Source organism: Vanessa atalanta, chromosome 19, assembly GCF_905147765.1.
Source record: "Vanessa atalanta chromosome 19, ilVanAtal1.2, whole genome shotgun sequence".
Lineage (NCBI taxonomy): Eukaryota > Metazoa > Arthropoda > Insecta > Lepidoptera > Nymphalidae > Vanessa > Vanessa atalanta.
Genome location: NC_061889.1, coordinates 7,342,759 through 7,367,885, shown reverse-complemented (window position 1 = coordinate 7,367,885; position 25,127 = coordinate 7,342,759). Strand labels below are relative to the sequence as shown.

General features: G+C 32.2%; 2 protein-coding genes across 2 annotated transcripts; one reads left to right on the top strand and one right to left on the bottom strand.

The window, feature by feature from the left end:
• Positions 1–2,140: 2,140 nt before the first annotated feature.
• On the top strand, positions 2,141–4,057 carry LOC125071340. The gene is made up of 3 exons (XM_047681545.1): positions 2,141–2,406; positions 2,675–2,824; positions 3,086–4,057. Exons 1-3 carry the CDS (start codon positions 2,319–2,321, stop codon positions 3,310–3,312), a joined length of 465 nt encoding a protein of 154 aa, XP_047537501.1. The 5' UTR covers positions 2,141–2,318; the 3' UTR covers positions 3,313–4,057.
• A 3,310-nt stretch (positions 4,058–7,367) lies between these two features.
• LOC125071330 lies at positions 7,368–24,636 on the bottom strand. Its single transcript, XM_047681528.1, has 9 exons — positions 24,511–24,636; positions 24,051–24,296; positions 20,972–21,158; positions 20,474–20,578; positions 10,676–10,810; positions 9,343–9,471; positions 8,848–9,016; positions 8,497–8,639; positions 7,368–7,940 (listed from the first exon to the last, which is right to left on the bottom strand). Exons 2-9 carry the CDS (start codon positions 24,197–24,199, stop codon positions 7,851–7,853), a joined length of 1,107 nt encoding a protein of 368 aa, XP_047537484.1. The 5' UTR covers positions 24,200–24,296; positions 24,511–24,636; the 3' UTR covers positions 7,368–7,850.
• Positions 24,637–25,127: the final 491 nt, after the last annotated feature.

Here is a 25,127-nt window from a genome sequence, read left to right as displayed (position 1 = left end):
CCTTACTCATAGATGGGCGGAAGCAGTTGAGAGTAAGGGGGAGGCATCAGCAGCCCGTCTGGACATAGCGAAGGCCCTCGATCATGTGTGGCCCAAAGCGCTTCTTTCGAAGCTTCCTTCCTATGGGCTTCCCGGGAAATTATGCAATTGGATTGCCAGCTTTTTGGCAGATCGGAGCATCAAGATCGTTGTCGACGGTGCATGCTCCAACCAAAAATTCGTCAATGCTGGTGTTCCACAAGGCTGCGTTCTATCACCCACACTGTTTCTTCTGCATATCAATGACTTGTTGCAAATCAGGAACATTCACTGCTATGCAGACGAAAGTACCGTGGACACCTCATACACCGGCCGTGCTAATATTTCTTGGGAAAACGTCGAAGAAAACGGGAACAAACTTGTGTCTGAAATCGAGTTTTCGCTAAAAAAAGTATCGAACTGGTGCCGGCTAAACCTAGTCCATTTCAACCCCAAAAAGACGCAAGTTTGCGCGTTAACTGCCAAAAAACACCATTCGTCGTATCTCCACGTTTTGTGAACATTCCGATAGTCGCCACAGCTAATATCGGAATACTTGGCGTTGATATTTCGAGCCTCGTTTAGTTCCGCGGTCAAAAGGCAAAGCCAAATTGGCATCAAAAAAGCTCGGTGTGCTCAGCAAGGCAAGACAGTATTTCACGTCGGCCTATCGCCTAAGATTATACAAAGCGCAAATTCGGCCTCACATGGAGTACTTCTCTCACCTCTGGGCGGATGCTCCCCAGTACCAGCTCCTTCCATTTGACCGTATCCAATGTAGAGCAGCTCGAATTATTGACGATCAAGCCCTTTCTGATCTGCTTAATCCTTTGGGTCTGCGTAGAGATGTTGGATCATTCTGCATCTTCCATCGAATTTTCCACGGGGAATGTTTCGAGGAATTGTTTGAATGAATCCTGGCAGCTGAATTTCACCTTCGGACATCTCGTCAAAATTCTAAATTTCACCCGCACCACCTAGATGTGCGAAAATCCACAACAGCGCGTTTTTTAAGGCATTTTCTGCCTCGCACAACCACTCTGTGGAACCAGCTTTCGCTGGCGGTTTTTCCGAACCGATACGACTTGGAAACCTTCAATAAAAGAGCGTACTTATTCCTCAAAGGCCGGCAACAACCCTCCTGGTGTTGGCGATGTCCATGGGCGGTAGTAATCACTTTCCACCAGGTCAACCTCCTGCTCGTTTAAATAATATATCCCCCCTATAAATTAAAAAAAAATAAGAAATTTCAAGTTTTCTATCAAGGATACACACATAAATACTAATGCCTGCGTAGCCTTTTCCTCTTGAGGACCAGTACCAAAATTTACAAAGCCGAACTTTTTATTTTTAAAAAATTTTTCCTGACGAATATCTATCTTATCAAATACAAGCGAACACAAAACGGGTTTTTCTGATGTAGATTTTTTAGACATTTATTTTAAAGTTTTAAAAGCTTCTTCAGTGAAACCGGGCTCCGCCTTAGGGTGTGGTAAGGCATTATTGTAAGATTTTCTTACAAACATATAGGCATGGTGAATAATAATTTAGTGTAAGTGAAAACTTCCGAATACATAAGGGGTATGCGAGTTTATATGAGTTTTAAGGTTGCTTTATTTTTTTCAATGCATTCATGTATGTTTCAATAACTACAGCTTGTTGCAAAAGCTTGTTTTCATTTTCTTTTAAATTTTCTACAGGAACTTCTTTATAATTTAGTCTTGAGTTGTTTAATTAAGCTGATTAGATTTAGATTTTTTGTTTTAAAAGATCTGCACTGTCGTTTTACTTTATTATGTTCTACCTTTAATATTTTTTTGGCGACCGTAACTTCTTTAATGAAAATTGAAAACGCCACTTTAGCACTTGTAGTCTTGTACAAAGAAAAGTTCCATCGATAATCGATATAATTCTACAATTTTAACGCATTAGACAAAAAAATATCAACGACTACTAAGGATTAAAATATTAACTACACATTAAGATTTAAAATCAAATAAATAGATATAACTATATTTTTGCTTTTTTTATTATAATTTTGACAAATAAAATGTTTCCACAATAATTTCAAACCGTTTGTTTTTGTATTATTTGCTGTCAAACTTGTTTACAAATTTTATTACATGACATTAGTTTAACGAAACGTAAAATTATTACGTTTTGCTTGGCATTTGTCCTAAAATACGAAACTTCGCCTTTTTAATGTGACGACTGACGACGTTAAATCAAAGTACAGTAAATAAATATCAAATGGTTAACGACTATCTGCCCGCTAAGAAATAGTTCTGTAATTTTTCATCATGTCTTCATTGATGCTAGAGCCTTATAATATGCCAACAGAAACGGGCTTCGACCAAGTATTAATACAGAGTGTTATATTCGATCTGGGTAAGTTATCTTTATAAATAATCATGCATATAATATAATTTTTTATGGTTTTGAATCTTCGACGCATTTAATATTTCTTCATATTGTTTTTTACTATAATTATCAACTATACATACGAAATTATACACGATTGGAAAATTGGCCTTGGAAACCGGACTATAATATTGGCGAAAAAAAGGAATTTTGCTTTAAATCATATTATATTTAATATTAAATATAGACATCAAAATTCCTAAATGTTATACTAAAATTTTATTTTTATTTGTAGCTGATGAATTTCAAATAAGAATATCATGGGATCAAGAGACAGTCATTCTGACCGGAGCTTTTGCTGTTGCTGGTGGTCTTGTTGGTGGTTATGCAGGAGGAAGGGTAGGTGCAGCTATCGGTGCTGGCATAGGTGCAGCAGCTGGAGTTGGTAAGTGTAATTATTAAACTTGTATCATTTAATAAAAAGTAATAAGAAATTTATTATATTCATTGAATTATTAAATGTTTTATGACACCTTTAGAGGTGAGTATTCATTTACCATAAAGGTCAATATCCTATAAATTTGTCCCCATGAAAAATTAAATAAAAACTTATCCAATAAACCTTTTTTTATAACTTCTTTTATACAGTATAATTATACTGTATAAATAATATTAAGTACTATAATAATTTTCTTTATTGTTTCAGCCTTTATTAACCTGAGAGATATTTGGGAAAGTGTTAAATCGAAATTGAATGAACTTATTTATATTGTATTTAATTACCTAAGAAGACTAGATCCAGTAGATTATGTTCGGGCCATAGAAGTTCTAATGGCATGTACCTCTAGCCGTAGGGAACTTGTATTCACAATTCTTGACTTTATTGCAGATAAATTAGGACGTCAAGTATTATCTAGCATCACTGCTGCTTAATAATGCTAATGAAATGTAACTCAATTGTCTTTATAGTCATTGGATCTTATTAGTACCAAAAAGTTTGTGTGCACTGTGCATTCAATGATCTAATTTTTTTGCAGTAGTGGAAATGTTTTTTTTATATTATGCTTATTGAAATGTTTTTTGAATTTGTGGCTTGAATCTTTGATTTTGTGTTCATCTGTCTCAGGATGATGCAAGAATTTTATGTTTTTTAAAAATGGGTCTGGTGATTTTTAATATTTTTATGATATTAATACAGGTTAGGGTATAAGATATGACTTTTTACAATACTCATTGTAACATAAAATATTGTAATGTGTATATTTCTAAAAGAATAGGGTAATCAATCCGTCCTATGTGAGTAGAAATGGGCTTAACAAAAAATACACCAAAATTTTGTATAAAGTATTCCATACATATATAAAATATTGTATCAAATGTATTTTTGCAATTTATTACAGTAGGCTCTTTTAGTAAATAGATTAATTTAAATTTTTATAGTTAATTGATTATGGGTTCCTTAAATGCACTTACTTACAAGAGCATGTCACTTAGACTACTATTTGTTTAACATTTTAGTATGTATAGATGCTTGTTCCTATTTTCTACGAATTTATCGTGACATGTGATTATTTATTGGTTTTGCTCAATTTATATTATTAGGTACTGTAATGATATTACGATTTTAGCTTAATACCATTTTTGTAAAGCTTGAAACTTATTAAAAATATTTTTATTATTATTATTTTTTATTTCCCTATCAGTGTTACAATATATTTGATGTGTAACATCTTTTCTCGATGAAACATGGACAACTATTGATAATGTAATAGAATAATTAAAAATAATCCTAGATAGTAAAGTCAAAAAATATTTATTATTATTATTAATATAAATATTCCTGCATCGTGACTCATAAACGAATTATAGATCTTCACTTACGAAGGTGCGCTCTTCCACGTTAAACTACTCCAAAAACTTCAAACGAAGGTTAGGCTCATATAACTAATCTAATTTATATACTTTATGCTGTATTTACTGCTCTGTTCATCGTCTTACGCAGATACTTAATCATGCTAATGTATGCCGCTATGAGGCGCTATGATCGAAATCATGATAATAATTTATCGTAGAGGGACGCGCCTTTGTGACTGAATATATCTACAATCCATAGAAATATTTGATTTTTGGTATTGGTCTTTACTATTTAAAATCAAATTCAAATTATACTTTATTCAAGCGCTTATAAATCATTTTACAGAACTATATTAAGGGAAGCTACCACCGTTTCGAAATGTACTTAGATTCTACCGAGAAGAATCAATAAAAGACTCAGTAGATACTCTCTTATATACATTTACAGATTAAACTAGAGTTTGTGAGTATTTTTTACACGAGTATAGGTTTCTGTAAAAGGCGAATAAAATGAAAAATCCATATTTTTTAAATCATATATTTGTGAACATGTCATATAATAGAAACAATAACTTGGCTATCACAACTAGAGGCTAGTCTATTAGGTATTCAAGATATATAAAGCAGAATAAGAGCTAAGATGGCCCAGCGGCTAGATCGTGAATCTAACTCGGAGATTTTGGGTTAAATTCCGCACCAATTTCACTGAATATTCACATGCTTATTTTGAGTTTCTAATCCTTTATATTACACCTTCGACCATCGCACCAAAATTCGAAGTTTCATCCGATTTATTTAAGGCATTTTCAAGCTTTCACCGGAACCTTTAAGAGCGTACACATTTCTGCCGACGACGCACCTGCAAGCCCTCGGTGTTGCAGATGTCCGTGGGCGGTGGTAATCACTTACCATCAGGTGAGCCTCCTGCTAGTTTAAAAATCTCTCACATTTTTATGCACCAAACATCTGGCAACACTTCTCTAGACAGAGTTAAATACGACACTGCAGATTTTTTTCACGATGGGTTTCTTCGTCTATAGGATTAAATACAAAAAAAGCACATCTAACTCAGATATATTCGTCCGGATTTTAACAGGCTCACTGAGCCATGTTTGCTTTCATCAAGAGTTGAGCGTAAGTTATTTAAAATGCAACCATAGACAGAAGACATCTACAAAATATAATTTATAACAACCACATCTCACTAAGTGTAATAAGTTAATTCTTACCTCTAATAGGAATGATTATTTACGTGCCTAAAAACCTTTACATACCACAAAAACTATGAAAATTATTTTAATTAGGATAACATTATTAATAAATAATAAAAGCGAAATTAATATTTGTGATTTCAATATTGACGTTGGTTTTGAAAGAAATTTAAATTGTATAATAATTATTAAAATATGTCTATGTATGTAATTAAGTACAGATTAAAGTGATAAATACTTTCGACCCGTCTTTTATTAAATAATGTCATGAATATGAGATTTATTATTATTAGAAATAAATATGTTAAGCATATTAATAAATCATAGGCGCCTTATTCTGTACATTTTTGATTATGAGGTGATTTTTTAAGTAGTGCTGTCTTTTTCTTTCCTATGTTAAACTAAACATGACATAAATAGAGAAATGAACTTAAAACAACTTTTATAACTACGGCTGTGCTTATACTAAATTAAAAATATTTTTCTCATATATGTCAAATCCGTTTTGAATAGTTTTGTTCCAATTATTTGTATTTCGAATGGCTAAGTAAATAGGTTTTTATTTCGATTAATCTAAATAAATAAATAAATAATTTAAATATTGTCATCGTATAAACTACATACTACCGTTGATCTAATCAAATAACTATCTTTTATATTATCTATTTCTGATATTTATTATCTATGGGATAAAAATTAATCAAGTAGTTTAGCATGAAATCGTGATCAATAGATATTTCACTGAAAATAAAATATAATATTAATCTAAATTAAAAGTAATAACTTCGTCGTTGTTACTAAAATTATAAGTAAATATAGTTATAATAAATATAATTGTGTTAATTTGAAATCGATATAATATCTAATTTGAAATCGAAAATTATATAGGTATATAAGGATGTTATTTGTCTTGATTAATTTTTACCCTCAATTCTAAATCTATTTAATTATTTTTATTGTATTCTACCTTAATATTAATTTGTAATTTGAATAAAAGCTCTATTATTTCTAAAAGTAGAGACAAACAAATAAAGTTTACAGGAACTTCAAATAATATTTGAGATCTTAACTCGCTTTCTAATTTGGAATACATATGTATATATTATAACCATAAATTAACTAAAGAATAAATAATTTACTGGGAATTCAAAATGAAGTCTCAATGCCCGCTGTCTATTTTAAAGTAAATATTATTAATAAAATAGACTGGTCTATTATTATATATATGTATATATCTAACGACGAGTTTTTCCTACGATATGTTGAATCTATATTTTACAATCAAGACTCTTATTCGGTCATAACTTAAAACTCCGGACAAAAACAGTTTGAAAACTAGTAACTGGTATTTGGAGGGAAGAAGGTAAAGTGAGAGGAAGGGCTACCACAGGAAGAGTTTTGATTGCGACACACGCATTAAAAGAGGAGCCCATGTTGATAATTGAGGATTTATATAATATATTTTAGGCATGTGTCCGATATACCGAAAATAATCTAAAATCGGACGTCGTCGGAATATCAGAACTCAAAACTATGTATATCGTTTTGGTACATCAATGTATTCTAAGTACGATAACATTAAACGCATGAAACATTCGTCCTGTCTCTTCTCAACTTTACGGTAACCCGTCTGTTAGAAAGAGATGAGACGAATTTGAAACATATTTCACATCACATCTTTTCATCTCTTTCTTACAGGCCGTACAATTTAAAGTAAAACAAAGACAGCACGACATCTGAAATCAGATGTCAGCATCGATATTAAATCCAAATTTCCGTATTACAACCGATGTCAGAAAATTCGGATATCGCGCATGCCTAGTATATAGGATATAGAATGCAAGGAATCCCTCTTATGCTATTCTACCGAGCTCGAGTAAATCCCAAAATCCCCTTGGGTCACCCCAAATTATATATATTTACTTATAGAGTTTTTTTTTATTTGTGTACTTATGGTGCTTTCGTCTTTGTTTTTGTTTGTTTACTGTAGTTGTACAGACCTTGGGTGAGATTTCTAAAATATTTTAAACTCTATGGTGCATTAAGATCGTATTTTCGTATCTAATTATATTGTTCATGTCATGATATGTTAAGAGATATTACCGATTATGTCGTATATGATCTCTAACCTATTGGTATCTCTTTCTCGTGTATGGGATTTGAAAGAAAGAAGATATGGCAAGTATTTTAGTTCTGCCTAATAAGTTAAGTTAAGAGATTATTGACGAAGATCATTTTGTCGAATGGGCAAAAAGGTATTGATATCTTAGCTATCGTTATAGGTACACTAGTATAAGCCGATTAATGTCTTACTACTGGACGGGACTGGCTTTTATACGCTTCCAATATTGCCTTGGCCAAAAGATGTTTTGTTTTTGTGTTGAATTTTTGTATGTAATTGTTTGTTTACTGATCTTCCAAAGCGTCCTTCAGCTCCATGGCGAGCTTGTAGCCGAGTTCCGGTCGACGATCACGACCTTCCACCATGGCTAGCACCTGTAACAATATTTATACTAATAAAATAAACATCGTGAAATTTCCGACAGAGAAGAGAAGAGTGCTTAAAGTTGTTTAAGGGTTTGGCATTAGCATTATGCTCTTCAATAACCTGTATGGTCTTAGAGTAACACGTGAACACCAAAAGCATTCAAAATGAGGGATGGTGAGTGGCATACTTCTTTTTCTAGCAGAATTATAGCACACAAATCATGAATAGCTGAAGGGCAAGCGAATATAATGATGACCAAATTTATAAGAGATTATTGTAATGGTATTTAGTGTAATAATATTATAATATGTAACTTTTTGTTTGAATTTCTATGATTATTATTGCTCAAATGTTTAAGCTTTATCAATATTGGTTAATAGATAATAGAGTTAGACTAGATCATGAAAGTGACGTTGCAACTTGATGGTTAGTTGGATAGCCTTTTATTAGATTACATGAAACGGGCACAAGGGACATCAGTTCAGGGGACATCAGGTGGTGACCACTTCCCATCAGGTGGTCCATTTGCCAGTAATATATATAATAGGTAATATCGAGATGTACCTGATGCGAGTCCACGATGACCCCGTTGTTATCGAGGATGGCTCGCTTGGTGTTCTCGATATCCTGGAGGTCGACTCCCCGGCTGGCGTCGTCCACCAACACCGAGCGGTAGCCTATAGCGAGTGCGTCCGCTATTGTTGCTCCTGGGGGCACAGGCATCGTATTATGGATACTATCTCAGGTTAGTGGGTTTTCCTATCAAGTATTACCAATCCAGTGCAAACTAAACCACGTAACGTCACTGGTCCTGCGTCTGTATTCTTTTCGTTTATGTGGGATAAGAATCCTATCCTATCGGATTATAAAGATGATTGCTGAGGCGAGGGCACTGGAATGATGATTTAGACTTACCCACACATACGTCGTAGGCCAGTCCACATATATAGATGTCGGTCGCTCCTCGTGAACGAAGTTGCGTGCTGAGGCTGGTGTCCGTCAGCTTCTTGTTATCCCAGAACACGGAATACGAGTCCACCTCAGGATTGGTGCCCTTATACACCTTGACCGCCTTCTCCACCACCTGACCACAAGCTCATTTACAAAACGATAGTCGAGCAGGAGAATTTACAGGCTCTTACGTTTTATTGCAGAAAGAAACAGCCGTTCCACTTTGACGCAAAAAGTTTCAAGATTTTATCACAGTGTAAGTTTCTAATTATAATATCCGATTGGATTTTGAAGGGAAATATAAGTAAAAATTATAAGATACCACAGATATAAAATAGTAGGGATAACTTTAATAAACACGAAACGGCGACATATGTGATTGGTAGCTACTTTTATCAAGCGTTTATCTTCTACGCAGAGATTAAATACTAGGGATACAGAAGAATACTGAGACTACACCTTAAGTTCTTTATGCAGTTCAGCTCCCCAGGTATCTTGCACGCAATGACGCGGCCAGAGCCTCTGCTTCATGGGAGGAGGGCCAGCGAAAACCACGGTGTCGTAGGCCTGCGCTTTATCAGCTGAAACCTGTTGATACCAATTATTTCAACTAACCGTTTGTGAACAACGTTACGAAAATTTGGAATGAAAAATAATACTTATTTTAAGGACATTTTTGGGACTTAATATAAAAACAGCTTACTTCAAACAACTACTATCGGAATACTATATCTAATAAATACTTATTACACATATTTATTACATATGTATATATACATAAAAACCTTTTTGGAAAGTATCGAGAGTTATATTAATGTAACATAATTTAAGATGGATAATATCATATATAAAAAAAATCAAGTAATAAAAAGGTAGGTAACATAGAGTGGCAAGCATAGTCGTACACCAACTTTGTATGAAAGCGCGACCCGGCACGTTAAAATATTATTATATTAATATGAGTGAGTGACGTTCGTGCTTAAGAGATCTCTTAGAGACGACTAAGAGTGGAGATAGCAAAAAAAATTGTTTATATTATTTTTTTTTTTTTATTAAAACGCCATTATAAATTAAATGCCTTCATAAGTTAATAGATCTCTACTAGAACTTACTATGAACGAAAACAATTTTTGCATACAGGATTGAGGATTGATTAGGTAATGTTCAAACGTTATATTAATTAGGCTTCTATTTATACGAAACAAATGACGCGGCGTAAATAAAATTACGCATTTGTTGGCTGAAAAATATTGTGCAATTGACAAACGAACTTTTTTTAAAAGGGTTCATTACTTTCAAGGGAATCGGTTTTTATCCAACCCACGTGAAATTGAGGGAAAATTTTACGCATAATATGTACGTGTCTCTAGTTCATTTATTATAAACCTTTTTTAAAATACATAAACAAGATAAAGAGTGCAAATACACATCGCACTTACGCTATTTATAGTTTATTAAGACACAAATGAAATCTTTTCTCTTTTTTAGAACATATCTTAGGCTACATTCACAGAGCGTTTTGTTTGATCGTACACGGCGGCGGCGATGGTGTACATATATAGTTGTAGGAGGAAGTTTACACAGATGTTAGTATCCGGATCCCGAATACACGCAATCCGATGTATCAAAAACGGTGCAAATATAGCCTCCAATAGCAGTTAACACCGTATCTGTTAAAAACGATCCTATAAATACGGACCTTCGGTGTGAATGTGTGCTTATTAATTAAACTAAAATGATAATAAATTCCTAAATTCATCGAAAATCAACTAAGATAAAGTGATGGACGAACCGGACTAGAAGGATGTAGCTCTCGCATATGCACGTTGTCGATGAAAGAGACGTGATCCGGTGGATGCCAGTCCAGAGAGTAGAACACGCAGTCGAACGGCACCGTCTCCAGCAACCTGTTGATCGGATCTACCACCTAGAAATGGAAAACATTTTCGATTATAACTTGTATAGCTATATTGCGGACTCGGGTGTGTGTTTTTCACGTACTAGTCATCCTAAATAAAGGTCAAAGTTTGAGGCAACTTTTTTTTAAAGAATAATAAATAAATTAAGGAAGTACTAATATTTTTTTATATCCCACCTTTTAAGCTCACTCGTTTTATGAGTGGGGACGACTGGGATAGCCCAATGGGTCGGAATCGATCTTGGGACTTTTTACATCGCTAGGCGGCCCGTAACCCATTGCGCTATTGACGCTTCGATACATATTTATATACAGAAGGTAACAATAAGCTATAATTATATGTAATTTGATTTTCAGATCCTGTGTAACATACGAAGGATTAGGGCTATCTACAATAAAAAAAAAATTACACGTAACCCCTTGGATTTAGGTTTGTAGTTACTAGGTAAGCAATATATAATGCCTCTTCAAACTACCTATTCACCACAACTGTAGTAATCCGATTCTCATGAGCGCTGAACCGCGAAGCTATTGTGCCAACGCGCTATTATAGTCTGATCAAACCATTGTGTATAAAAAGAATGACGCATGAAAAACGAAGGTCCAGCCTTACCCAGTTCTAAGATACTATACATAAACAACATACATTAAGAGTCAGCATCTTTATTGAAAAATGAAAAGTCGATAGTAAAAAAACTGGCCACAATATATCTGTATTAAAAAAAAAAACAACAAAATATTTTAAAAATAAAAAAGTTTTAATCATTGTCAGTATAATACTGTTCGTGTCTTATCCTGAAGCTATGCACTTTGCGCGCGAAAATCTCGACCTTGACATTCGCCAATGCAAATACAAGAATATCGATTATACGAATCACCGATTATGCAACATTAATCAGGGCAATCGGTAAAAAAACTCCTTGTCAAAAAAATAGGTAATGTTAGAGACTAGCCCTAGCCTCCAATACGGTGCTACGTCATAGGATATCATAATTAATTATATCATTATTAATATCACATTATTATTATTATTACATATTATAAATATATACAATTATTATTGTAATTAATTGATCAATAATTTGTACAACTTTAGTTAATATTATTTTATATGGAATAACATTTAATACTGGCATGTAACACTATTTCTTATTTTAAAAGTGATTGAGCTGTCATAAGGAAAACAATGGATGATTGGGATCATTGTAAAAATATAGAGAGAGAGATTGAAACATTATTGTACAACTTAATTTTATTTTGCCATCCCGAACTACTGAAATTACAGTAACAAAATACGATTGATAGATTATTACAAACTAAATGAAATATAAATTTAAAGCATTTAATATTCAAATTATTGTATGTGGTAATTTTTTCTACAAGTACCTTCGTTACTGTACGTAATGATAACCGCATTCTCATACTTAAGACTAATTTTCAATTGAATTGCTTAACCGGTAAAACTTATTAAAACAACTTCAAACTTGATTTGAAACGGTACCAAATCGCAAAGTTACCACCCCATTTCGGCCGCGGTGGTGCCTGGTACTATCGTTTCGATGGCCTAATTGGAATTTGCCACCTCTACGTGTGAATGTTCGAAGAAAATCTAATTTGAACACTTTGAATGCCTTGACAGCCCATTTCAATAGTCTGGTAAAAATAATTATTAAGTTCAAAACTGGAATGCTGGTTCTATTTGTGTTGGACGTGTGAGTTGTTGGAGGTTACGTCATGGAGGATTAATGTCTATGCAATTTTTTTTTATTAAAAACCACAGATAGCTAAATATTACAAATATTTTGTTACTTGACATGTTAAACACATAAATCAACTTCTTCTTAAGGTTTTGGTTGATATATGAATATGCGTCTGATTGATGTTATTCTGACCAATTTAAATGTAAACATAGATGTTCGTTTTATGGTCTATTGTAATCTGACGGGATGGCAATCCGTCAGACACAGTTAAAGCAGTTTCAATTGGTTTCGTACCTTAGGCTACTGAGAATTTCTTGGTAGGGAGACAGGACTTCGAGATCTGTATTCATAAACCAACCATAAAACAACTACATCAACCAGGCTTTATCAAATATCACATCATTAGATACCAGCGGCGGCCTTACCCATTGCGAGGCTCGGGGCGGTAGATCTTTGCGACTCCCCCTGTCCTCGGTGAAAAGTATATATGTGATTCGAAAGTACGTCTGGTTGTTTGGTTAAGGTATTTGTTATGTTTGACGAGAGATGATAAAGTTACACAAATAAATAAAAATTGTGTACTTTTAAAATATTTTACATCGAAAGAAAACAACAAACTAACAAAAAAACAAATAAAGAAATTATATTTTTTTAAATTGATGTTTTTGGCGTCTTCCTTTGACTAAAATCTTTAATTAAAGCATGGGCCGAAACTATGCGATTAAAAAACCGATCTTCAAGTGTTTCGAGGCGCGATATATTACGTTCTGAATTAATGAATTAGTTAACTAAATTTATTTTAATTTACTGTTATTTTATAACCTTAATAAATAACTAGAGATCAAAAACAAACGTTTTAAATAAAAAATCTATTTGAATTTTGCTTGGATTTTTGCGCGAGGCCCCTGCAAGAGCGAGGTCCCGGGCGATTGCCCCGTTCGCCACCCTCTAAAGCCGCTGTTAGATACCATAAAATTAAAAAAAAATAGGTAAACTTGTTCTTCTTATTTAAGCGCGTGGGGCGTATTGTTTTTGTCCTTAGCACAAAAATATAGCATGCTCTTGAGTGAATTTCGTCTGCGATCTCTTTTCTATCACAAATATAAACAATGTCAACAACAAAGAAAATTATGGTGCTGTCTTCCTGGCCTGGAATTCGGTCACGACGGCGAATTTCAAGGAAGACCAGCCAACTACGCATTTGCTCTCCCTATACACTGGCTTACTCACCCTTCAAACCGGAACACAACAATACTGAGTACTAATGTTTGGCGGTAGAATATCTGATGAGTGGGTGATACCTACCCAGATTGCCTTGCACAAAGCCCAACCACTAAGTAAATCAGTCAAATTCAGAAATTCTTAATCAAATCAAAACTGGTTATTAATAATAACATTAATTTATGTATTGTGTTTATTATTAAAATAAGGAAATTATTATTTCGTTTTATATTAAACATAAGATATGTTTAATATGTTATGTATACTATGTTTAAACCTACAAAATTGAGACTTAATTTTTCGAATTATAAACATAGTTTATTATTTTATAATTTTTATTATTAATTAATTTCCTTTATATATAACATTTTAGTATTTTAAATATGTATTAGTGTATAATAGAGATATACATTACATATACATATGTATATACGTAGTAAGTATAAGTGTTAGTGTGTAAATATTTGGATGTAAGTTTATGACTGCACCGCCTACGCTGATGGTTTTAAAAATTCTCTCTCAGATTGGGTTGTCTGGAAGTGATGTACTAATTAGCCATAAGTCCGTCCATTGTACAACACTTGTAATCAACATTTATTTATTTTTCGTTTTTGTATTCAATAATATTGGTTTGTTTTTTTTTCTGTGTGTTTCGTGTTGTTTGTGGTGTACAATAAAATATATTTCATTTCAATATTTTATAAAATTAACATTATCAAAGTAAATTGAATAATGAACTATACCTATGTGATATGGATAGCAAAGTTTTCAATTTAATTAATTAAATTCTAACAAGGATATTACATGGAAGAAAAACTTATAAGGAACTTAAATTTATAAGGAACATCAATAAAAAATATCTCTGACTCTCTCTTACTTTTGTATAATCATATCTCAGTACTACAAAGCTAGGGGGAATAAAAGATAGGGCCCCTAACGCATAGGCATCTGTTAAAACATAATTATGACCTATATTATGCAAAAAACTACATATTAATTATTAACTAAGTTATTAGACAACTAACGTCCGATTTTAAATTCATTTTGTGAGACTACGTTGTTTGAGATTCAATGTTACTCCTAGAAGTTATATATTTATTACTGAACAATGTGCGAATCGATCTTATATTTTCCTGTATTACTGGGAATCCCCGGAAAATTGCATCTTTTACGTTATTATTCACATACTGCAACTATTATTGATATAAAGCGAAACCATACAGATTTGGATAAACTGATTGCTTCCTCTGCAGATAATCTTGTCTTTGGTAAAGGAAATTATTAAAAATGTTTGCTATAGAATTGTAATCTTTTTTTTTAGTAAATCTTTATTTCTAATTAACAATACTAATTTACTAACATGAGAAAACATTCTAAATATAACATTTATTAAGTATGTACAAGTTTATTTAGTATTCCAGACGAATATATCAGCCTTACTAAAAAAAAAAATTGTTTATCAAAAAACTGAGACCGCCTTGCACGATCGCAGTCTTGCCTCTCCCTAGCCTTTGTCCCCGTAATTAAATTGACTTATTCATCCGTTTCAATGGAACTTATGAAGTTCGTAGTATTTCTTCTATTTTGTAGATTAATAGACGGCAATGATTAAACTATTAAATCATTAATACAAAACATTTGTTGACTGTGACACAGTTAACACACCAAGTACATTCGTCGAAGTAATCTCTTTTAAGATATAATATTATTATATTCATGGCCATTGTTTTATTTAGATTTAGAGATATTTGTAAATCCTTCTAAACGATTGAGTCGATATTTCTTCTGCATTAAGCCTGACGGCCTCAACTAGAGTTTTTAGGCCATTGTAAAAGAAATGAAGTGTTTGGAAATGAGCCAAAATATATATTTTTTTTAAACATTTCAAACCTTTTGTGAATTTCCGAACGATCGGTTAACTTACTTCATTATCTGTGGTTACTGCAGCTCTATTTAAACATGCAATATCTTCATTCGTATACTGCACCATTATTTTCATGCCAAAAGAAAGCAAAATTAAATATTTACATATATGAATACATAGTATCGATACATATTTTTATCCTTGCTTTGATTGATCCGATTCCAAAAGTAGCTAACTAATTTGCTATTGCAATCTATTTTTTGCTGTCCTTGTGGAGTAACGATTAATATCCTTTTTTTTCGTTATATTTTAACATACAAAAATAAAATTTAGCCCCGCATTCATCTTCCTAGGAGAGGTCCTTTGGAGTTCAATTATTGAGACATACAAAATTAAAATTGATGAATTTTAATAAAGTTAGAGATCTGCTAACAGTATTGATTTCCAGCGTAAAAATAGTTTCGTTGTCATATTAAACTCTTTCATTTCGCGGACTTTCGAGCCTTTCGTGTGTTGTGAAATTGAAAACATTCGCGTATTTGAAGTACTACTGGGCCGACATGGCCCAGTGGTTAGAACGCGTGCATCTTAACCAATGATTTCGGGTTCCAACCAAGACAAGCACCACTGAATCTTCATGTTGTTAATTTGTGTTTATAAATCATCTCTTGCTCGTCGGTGAAGGAAATCATCGTGAGGAAACCTGCAGGTGTCTAATTTCAACGAAATTCTGCCACATGTGTATTCCACCAACCCGCATTGGAACAGCGTGGTGGAATATGTTCCAAACTTTCTCCTCGTAGCGAGAGGAGGCCTTAGCCCAGCAGAGAGAAATTGATAGGCTGTTAATGTGCGTATTTGAAGTACTTCTGTTATTTTTTTTTTTTCTTATAAATACAGACAAAAAAAATACGGATAAAACGGCAACATTATTGAAAAGATGCGAATGTTGAAATCAGGACCGTAAATATTGAAACTGTAATCGTTAGACATTTCAAACTGTCGGTCATTTTGTATGATGTAAAACAGCTCAATGATAATTGCAAACAATTATTATTATTATTATTCATTTGCATATTATGCGTCGCACTTTTGTACGTTTTGTTTTTAGAAATTATTTTTAATTATAAAATCGTTTTTGGTTATAGTTTTGGGTCATTATTGTATATTTATTTTTATGTACTAAAAATACAATAAGTATTTTTTTCTCACTTAACAAACCCAAAGGATTTGGTTATTGAGGAGATTCCAGAAGTGGTTTACAGGCTGTTGTATGTACATATAATAATATATAAAGGAAGTTTGAACTCCAAAGAAGGATATAGGGTACCTTTTTTACCGAATTCCGATCGATTTAACCCTAGAACGCGAGCGAAGCCGCAGCCAAGAACTACTATTGTATAAAGTTAGTAATCATATAATTATATTCGACTGTAATGAAATCTGCAAAGCTTTACGAAAACAACGAAATAATTTATAAAAGACATGAGCGTTTTCAGTATTCTTATTATGTAAGTTATGTACATACGTGGAATCAAGTTTTATGGAGTGAAATTGTACGATTTTAAATTTAAATAAGTTTATTAATTAAGCATTGATATGTTTGTCATTATTAAGAATGTATTCGTTCATTTCATTCGAATCGGAATTCAGTCAGTTAATGGTTCTTTTTTTAAATTTTCTTATTCTACTTGCCTACATAACAAATAATCGTTACTTTATCGATAAAATAGTCGATTTTCAACGATACAATAGTTAACAAAATTCGATTTACCAGTAAATTCGTAACACAAAATACAAATGATCCCGCCTCTCGTTAAGATAACGTGCTATCAATCGATCAAACGTAACGTAGGGCGTCGTAACGATGCATGATGACGCGAATACGGATACACGCATTCAGCTATACACAACAATAGGGCATGTTGCAATAGACAAACACGATTATAATATCGATCGCTTTGGTACCGTCAACCAGCTGATGTTAATCAAGACTCGCGATCGAAATTAACAAGTCATTCTGAATACTTTTATTCGGTAAATGTTATGTTATCGGTGTGCGTATTGAAATCTTAGCGTCCATTAGTCAATTCATGAGGTTGTTAATATTTCTAACAATAATATTCAAATATAACACCTACAGGGCCGGACCGTAAGTTTAGGGGCCCTGGTCTATCACTACTTAGGGACCCACTTAAGACATATCTGAACGTAGACTTGAATTAAATTAATTGAATGGGTTTGATTAATTGCAGGACTCGCAGGTCTTACATACGATACGATCTGTTTAATTTAATAAAGATATGGATTCTTTCGCAATATCGTCTATTTTTCACTTTGACTTGACTTAGCTGGGGGCCCCTTGATGCCACGGGGCCATGGGCTGGAGCCCAAAACGCCATATGGTAAATCCGGCCCTGAACACTAAGTAAAATAAGGGTTTACGTAAAATTTTTCTATTCAATGACGAACACACATAAAGGAAAGACTATCGATAGCGTCATTTCATCGGATAAATGATTTTGGATCGCATGGCAAACCAATTTATTAAGAAATTATTTGCTATAGGAAAACTGTGATTAAAAAAAAATTACAGCAACAACAGTACGTTATGTACTATGCTTTATTATACAAAACAATATTTAAATTAGTTTGTTCGAAAGCGTTAATTAAAAAAATGCATAAACTGATTATTAAGAAAGGTATAGAAAATATTTCAACACGCTATGACCCTTGCGGACATTTCGTTTAATGCTGGTTGAATTGCGCGGAGCAGTAGAACAGCAATTTAATATTAAGGTTTTGTTTTTATTTCATTTCATTACGGACAACGTCTGTTCGCACGTTTTACATTTGTTTTTTTTTTCATATATTCAGCCATAACGCTGCTCTACCCGGCCAGTAACTTTTTTCCGCTCTCTAAAATTATTATTTTTTTAAATCGTAACAATTTAGTAGCAATTGCAATTAAGAATCCTCTTTAATTTTCTGCACATCTACGGCTAGAGCTCTTCAAAATAAGACCATAACCGATCTTCAACGGACAGCGTTCGTCCCATATTCACTGGGACGAACGGTACGTCCCATATTCATAAGAATCGGCTTACGCTATTAATATATAAGATTGTTTATTAATCAAATCAAATCAAAATATTCTTTATTTAAGTTGGCTCAAAGTACTTTTGAATTATTTATACCTTTTGTATGTGCGGTTGATACAAATCCTAGGTAATTCTATAAAGCGAGTACCAATTATATTGATGTGCGATATTCATCTGTTTATTGCCATTGCCATTGCGAAATCTTTTATCATTCTGATTAAACTTTTTTTATTACAAATAAAAGGCTATTCAAAACACCAAACAATAGTCGGCCATGTTGTATTTCAACACACACGGCACAACAATAATTTCATTAAATCGATTTTTGTGGATCAGCATTTTTCGTATTGTTTACGTGTAACAATGAGTTCGCAACAATTAATGCTATTTTAGTATTTTTCGTGCAAAAGTCAATTTAATTGATTGATCGAAAATTTTACTATACAAAATGTATAAAACTCGTTTCCGGTAGATTCACCACCCGCGTACGCCCAGGTGTCAGGTACCCTAGATCCTATCCTGAACCGTAACCAACGTGTGGGCTAAACTTCATGATAATCAATTGGTTAGTTAAGACTCTAAAGCGATTTTTTTTTTTTAATTGAATTATTCCTTACATCTCCAATGCGGCAAAAACTTGGGAATTGTTAGTATGTCCCTTGTGCCTGTAAACACTCTGGCTCAGTCACCCTTCAAACCGATACACAATAATTCAAATTCTTGGCGGTAGAATATATGATGTGTGGGTGATCCACCAATTAAACAATCAATTTACGCATTTATAATATTAATTAGAATTTTATTTATCGACATAAAAGACGCAAGAAAAGCTGACAATCAATCAATGTATACTAATATTATTAATAAAAAAGTAACTCTGTCTGTTACTCTTATATGACCAAACCACTGAAATGATTTTGATGAAATTCGGTATGAAGTTGTACTCGAAGGAAGGACATAGGCTACTTTATTTACTTAACACCTGAAAACTAACTGCTCAAACGCGAGCGAAGCCGCGCGACAACTATTTGTTTATATTTCAACGTACACAGGAGTCTAAATTTAACAATAATGAAGTCAATGCGGCAGAGGTTTATGCTAATATCAGAAATATTGGTTCAAGACACGAACTGTCACATCGTCGGATAAATACTTGATGTCCATTTTGAAAGTTCGGCATTAAAGAGTGAACAATTGATATTTTATGCCGTTTTATCGAGATTTATTTCAATCGCGAGGCCATAAAACCCTAATGCGAACAAATTCTTGAATATAAACATTAACCTTATCAGCACTTTGGGTGATTTACGCCCCACGAAAATAAAAACCTTTTCAATACATTTATGATGTTTAAATACATGAAAAAAAGTAAAAATTAGGCGTCAATAGCAATTGTTTATGGACCGTTGGTTCGTTCCTGACCCCTTGGCTATTGTCGTCCAACTCCTAACACAAACTTTAAGCTTAATTGGAAGGTTGAATCGGAATATTAGTAATTCCTTATAATGGGGGCATTGGTTTTTTTTATAATATATATATCGGCGCCAATTTTCGTTTTTCACATAATGGGCTAATAAGTTTTCACTTTATTGGCATATATGTGAAGAAGCATCGAGTTTTTTTGCAGTGACTTCACCTTGTTGGCAAATGATAGGATCTTCGGTTGACATCTATTGATGCTGTAATTTAAGCAGTCTATTCATTCCTCATACGAAAACTCCCGTGACTGCCTCGTAATTCGAATATCTAATACTTGTAGAACATGCGTTATGACAACTAATCTTACCTCGCTGCCGTCTTGCTGTGCGTTGCACTTGCTGATATTTAGAGTGCCAGAGATGAAGTCGTTCTGCACGTCTACTATCAGGAAGGCGCTCACTGGACGCACTATCTGTTCCAACATATATTGATATAATTAAGGATGAGAAAACAAATACAACACGAGAATTCTGGATATATATTCTAATAAGTATAACAATAAATAATTAGACTACTACGGACTTATTAAAGCCTCTTTTATATACTTAAAAAAGTACACGTTTTGATTACGAATTGGTGTTAGTGGCATTTACTTTTTTTTATTGAAATTCTAGTATCTGTCATCTTTATGCATATGTTATTTGTAGCCGTATCTCTTAGGAAGACATTGTTAGCTTCTGAATTATGTATGCCGCGTAGACAATCCTAACATTCTTGACAAAACTTATAGTTTCTTGAATATTGTAACCGGACAAAAAGCTAGAATAGAAATACTAGCGGAGGGATATATTATCCATTTACTCACCACTTTGATCCAATGGTTCCAGCAGAAGGTGAATTCTTCTTTGTCAATAAAGCCGTCATCATTTTTGTCGAACACCTGGAAGACGTGACGAGCCTTCTCTTCCGATATTGGGTAAATGTGACCCTTATCATTACGGAATAACGCCTTGCAGATCAACCGGAACTCGTCAAGGTTTAATAGACCATCCCTGTTGAAAAAAGGGGCTACAGCATACATCGAACGCAAAAAAATAATCTTAATAGACAAGACTTAATATTATATTTACGAGGATCGGAGTACCTAGTTAATTAGTAAATAGTACGTTAATTACGTGGAGGTTTTATATATTTATAAAAGTAGGTAATAAATGTATCGTAATTTGTATAAAAAATATATTTAAGAAGTCTACCTTAAAACCGGAGATACAAGTTAGCTTAAAAAAAAATTGTTGATCGATTCAGGATTTTACAAGTAAATTTGGTTCTTTTTTTAACAGATATTTATTAAGCCGTATCTGAGAACCAGCAATAATGATATAGGTACGTAAAGCCTTTTCTAATCGCAGGAGTAAAAATAAGCAAACCTTAGATTACTTGAGTATTCATAATAGCTCTGTCATATTATGTTATAAATGTGAAGTCTAATATGGCAGAGCTATTTGACAATACCAACGAATCTGGTTACGTTCAGACTTCAGAGTCGTTAGTATTTTAGGTACCTATGGTAGTTTTTACTCGTATGTATGTACTTATTTTAATTGAATTACATTTCGATTTTGATAAAAATGTTTGTACACAAGGTTAAGTTACTTGTTAAATACAATTATTGAGTTATTACTACTGAAACCAAAGAGTACTAACTTCATACTTTTTATCATCTACATAATCCTTTATCGTATAATACGCCTTATTAATTCATTAAAATTTTTCTAACATGTGATTGAAATTTATTAATTGGCAAAGCTAAAAATATTTGTGTAATTTTATTATAGAAGCGAACACTTTGCCCAAGGAAGGATGAATTCCATCATCGTAATCATAAATTCTGCTTTAAACGCGTAACTAAGTCTTATGTAGGTACTTTAAGCTTTCGCGATGTACGTATTAATCGAATTTATGTATTATGTTCACCGAAAAATCCGACTGCTCAGCTCGTGATTAATCAGATAAAATGGAAAGGCAACTTATTTAAAAAGATATGTAATATAGTCTGAAAGCTGACTATACGAAATAGTTTAATTTTACATAACATTACATTACCCGCCTGTAAATTTCCCACTGTTGGGCTAAGGCCTAAGTTTAATTGTGTAAATATATCTTCCGATATTTTTCATTTTACTAAAGCGTTATAAATTTATAACTATTTTAAGGAATGATTATTTCAGACCTCTTTTCCTCGAAAACTTTCGCAAGCGTCATGTTTGTATTGACGTAATAGGTACTTATGTTTTATCTTTTACGTAACAGTAAGCTTCAAAAATATCTAAATGATTCAAATAGATAGAAAATAATTATACTCAATAACTAACATTCTAGATTACCTATAAAAGGCTAGGTAAGTACTTCAGTAAGTTGAAGGGCATACCTACGTGATAATAATAGTTACATTGTTTTGAAATGTGCAAGAAAATCCCCGTGTTCAGAAAGACTATGATGGTTTCACAAGTAATTATTCTTTGGAATGACTTGGTCTTAATAAAAAATAATAAAATTACAGCTGATATAACAACGTGCAATTATCATTTTAAAATAATTGCATAATAATTTTCTTTAATCACATAAATTTGAATATGGAATAGGTTTTTTAATAAAGTATGTGTTTGCTCTTTGACGTATACGAATTTAAAAATATGATTAACGTCATCGATTATCGTAAACACTAATTATAAATTAGAGCATTTTCGTCAATGAAATTTTTAACAAACGAAATAGGTATCATTATACTTTTATAAAATCGTTGCACAAATAAAACCCAAAAAAAAAAAATATATATTAGGTAAATCTTTTTGCGCGCAATTTTGTATGCATTCATGTTTTTTTTTTTTAATAGGTAATATTACATCTTTATATTGTATGTAACTTAAATTGATTATTTTTATATCTTTATCTATAAATTGTATACATAAAATAATACACCAATTTAGGTTAGACACTAATAAAATATTTTTACCAAATAATTATTTGTCCATTTGAGTCTTAACATGATTATATGACTAGAATATTTTTTAATTCAAAAGACTGACTAGGTATTTTGATAATGTAGAACTTTAACTTGTTTTCTATGTAAAGCCTACCTAATAGTGCATATATAAAATTGTCATTAATCATACAAGAGTAGAGGTTCTATTATTTTTCAAAAAAAATTAAAATGTAACATATTATAAAAAAAGAATTATTTCTAATTACAACTTTCAAATGTGTAATATTTGTAATAAATTATTATTTAAAAACTTAGCAAAAAATTACAGTTTCAGATAGCCAGTCCATATAGTCACACCACAAATTATAGAAACTTATGTTTTTAAATATTGTTCTTATTTTCGAAAACTCTAAACAAAAAAATCTCCACTTGGTTGTGAAAATGTTTTAAATTTTTAATTCATATTATCTATAATTCAATATAATCTATTCTATATTTGAAAATCAGTCAAAAAATAAAACTGATTTAATCAGCGACACATCATAACTAATGTAACCAGTTTTTGAATAGTATTCATAGAATAAAATAAATCTTGTTAAATAGCTTAACAGTATTAATTAAAAAGTTTTGTTGATTCGAGACATTTTTTTAGTATGAATGTGATTTGAAATTTCACTCGCATAAAAATACCAGAGTAATGCTTTTAGAAGTATGATTGTTTGCTATAATTATATATTTGTTTTAATTACTTATTAAATGATTAATGAATAAATGAAATACATAAGTTTCATAAATATTAATAATATTTGTTGGTTGATTTAGTTTATTATCATTATATTCAATGTTCAAGGAAACTTAAGTGAATATGATAAAAACTCTTTGAGTAAGTATTTTTTTGTTATTTTGTAGTATTTTAATAATGATTTCGGATGAAGTAGCATCAACTAATCTCATCACGTACCCATCCTTGTCAAAAGTTTCATAGCAGGCGTCCATATCGAACAAACAGCTTTCGTCCACTTTGAATTCGTTAGCAACCTCCGACATCGTTGGTTGGATCGAACTGAATCCGCAGCTAAAGCTGCGCTCTCTTATAAGGCAGTCCAACATCGTTGCGCAAACACTTCGCCTTCACGAAACTATAAAATATATAACTCGGAAACTATTTCTTGTATCTTCAAAACTTTCGAACTAATTATCACTTTTCCTATAAATGATAGACGTAAGACAGTTTAAACTTAGGTTTCATTCAAAAAATTGTGTAATTCGTGAATCATGAACACTGCAAGCGCCGGTGAGGTATAAAAGATGTTATTGACATTACACTTGATACATCTGACTGATGTAAGATTAAGAGAATGATTTAGTTATTATTTAAAAACCTTTGATTTCTCTTAGAAAAATATATTTAATTGACTTACTTAATAATTTCAACTTAAGTACATTACTTGATTGTAAACAACTTTCGATTTTTGAAATTTCTAACATGACATTTTCTAATTTTTATCTAGGAAAGTAGGAAGGAAGTTTTGTATTGCATAAATATATCGATTATAAAATCGATTTGACAAACAGTCAGAAGGGTTCACCTTCAATAAATGTCATTAATAAAAAGTACTGCCTCTCCCCTAAGAATTTCCCCAATTGATGGGGAAATTATAGTTTCCAGAAATTAAACCATTAATCAATTTTATAATAAGTTCTGTCGACTTACAAAAAAAAATCGAAATAAAAATATACTTTATTCAAGTATGCTTTGACAAGCACTTTTGAATCATCGTTTTACAAAATATATTAAGCGAAGGTACCACCGGTAGAGAATGTAGATTCTACAGAGAAGAAACAGCAAGAATATTAGTTACTCTTTTACAAAATTTAAAATACAAAGTTATGTTTGCAAATACAATTATATATGTATATAATGTATCCTGCCTGGAAATCAATAAGTATTTGTACTACGTTTTTTTAACTTCAGCTTCAATTAGGTTAGTATATGTTGTGACAACTGAACGAATACAACTTCTACTTCTACTTTCTC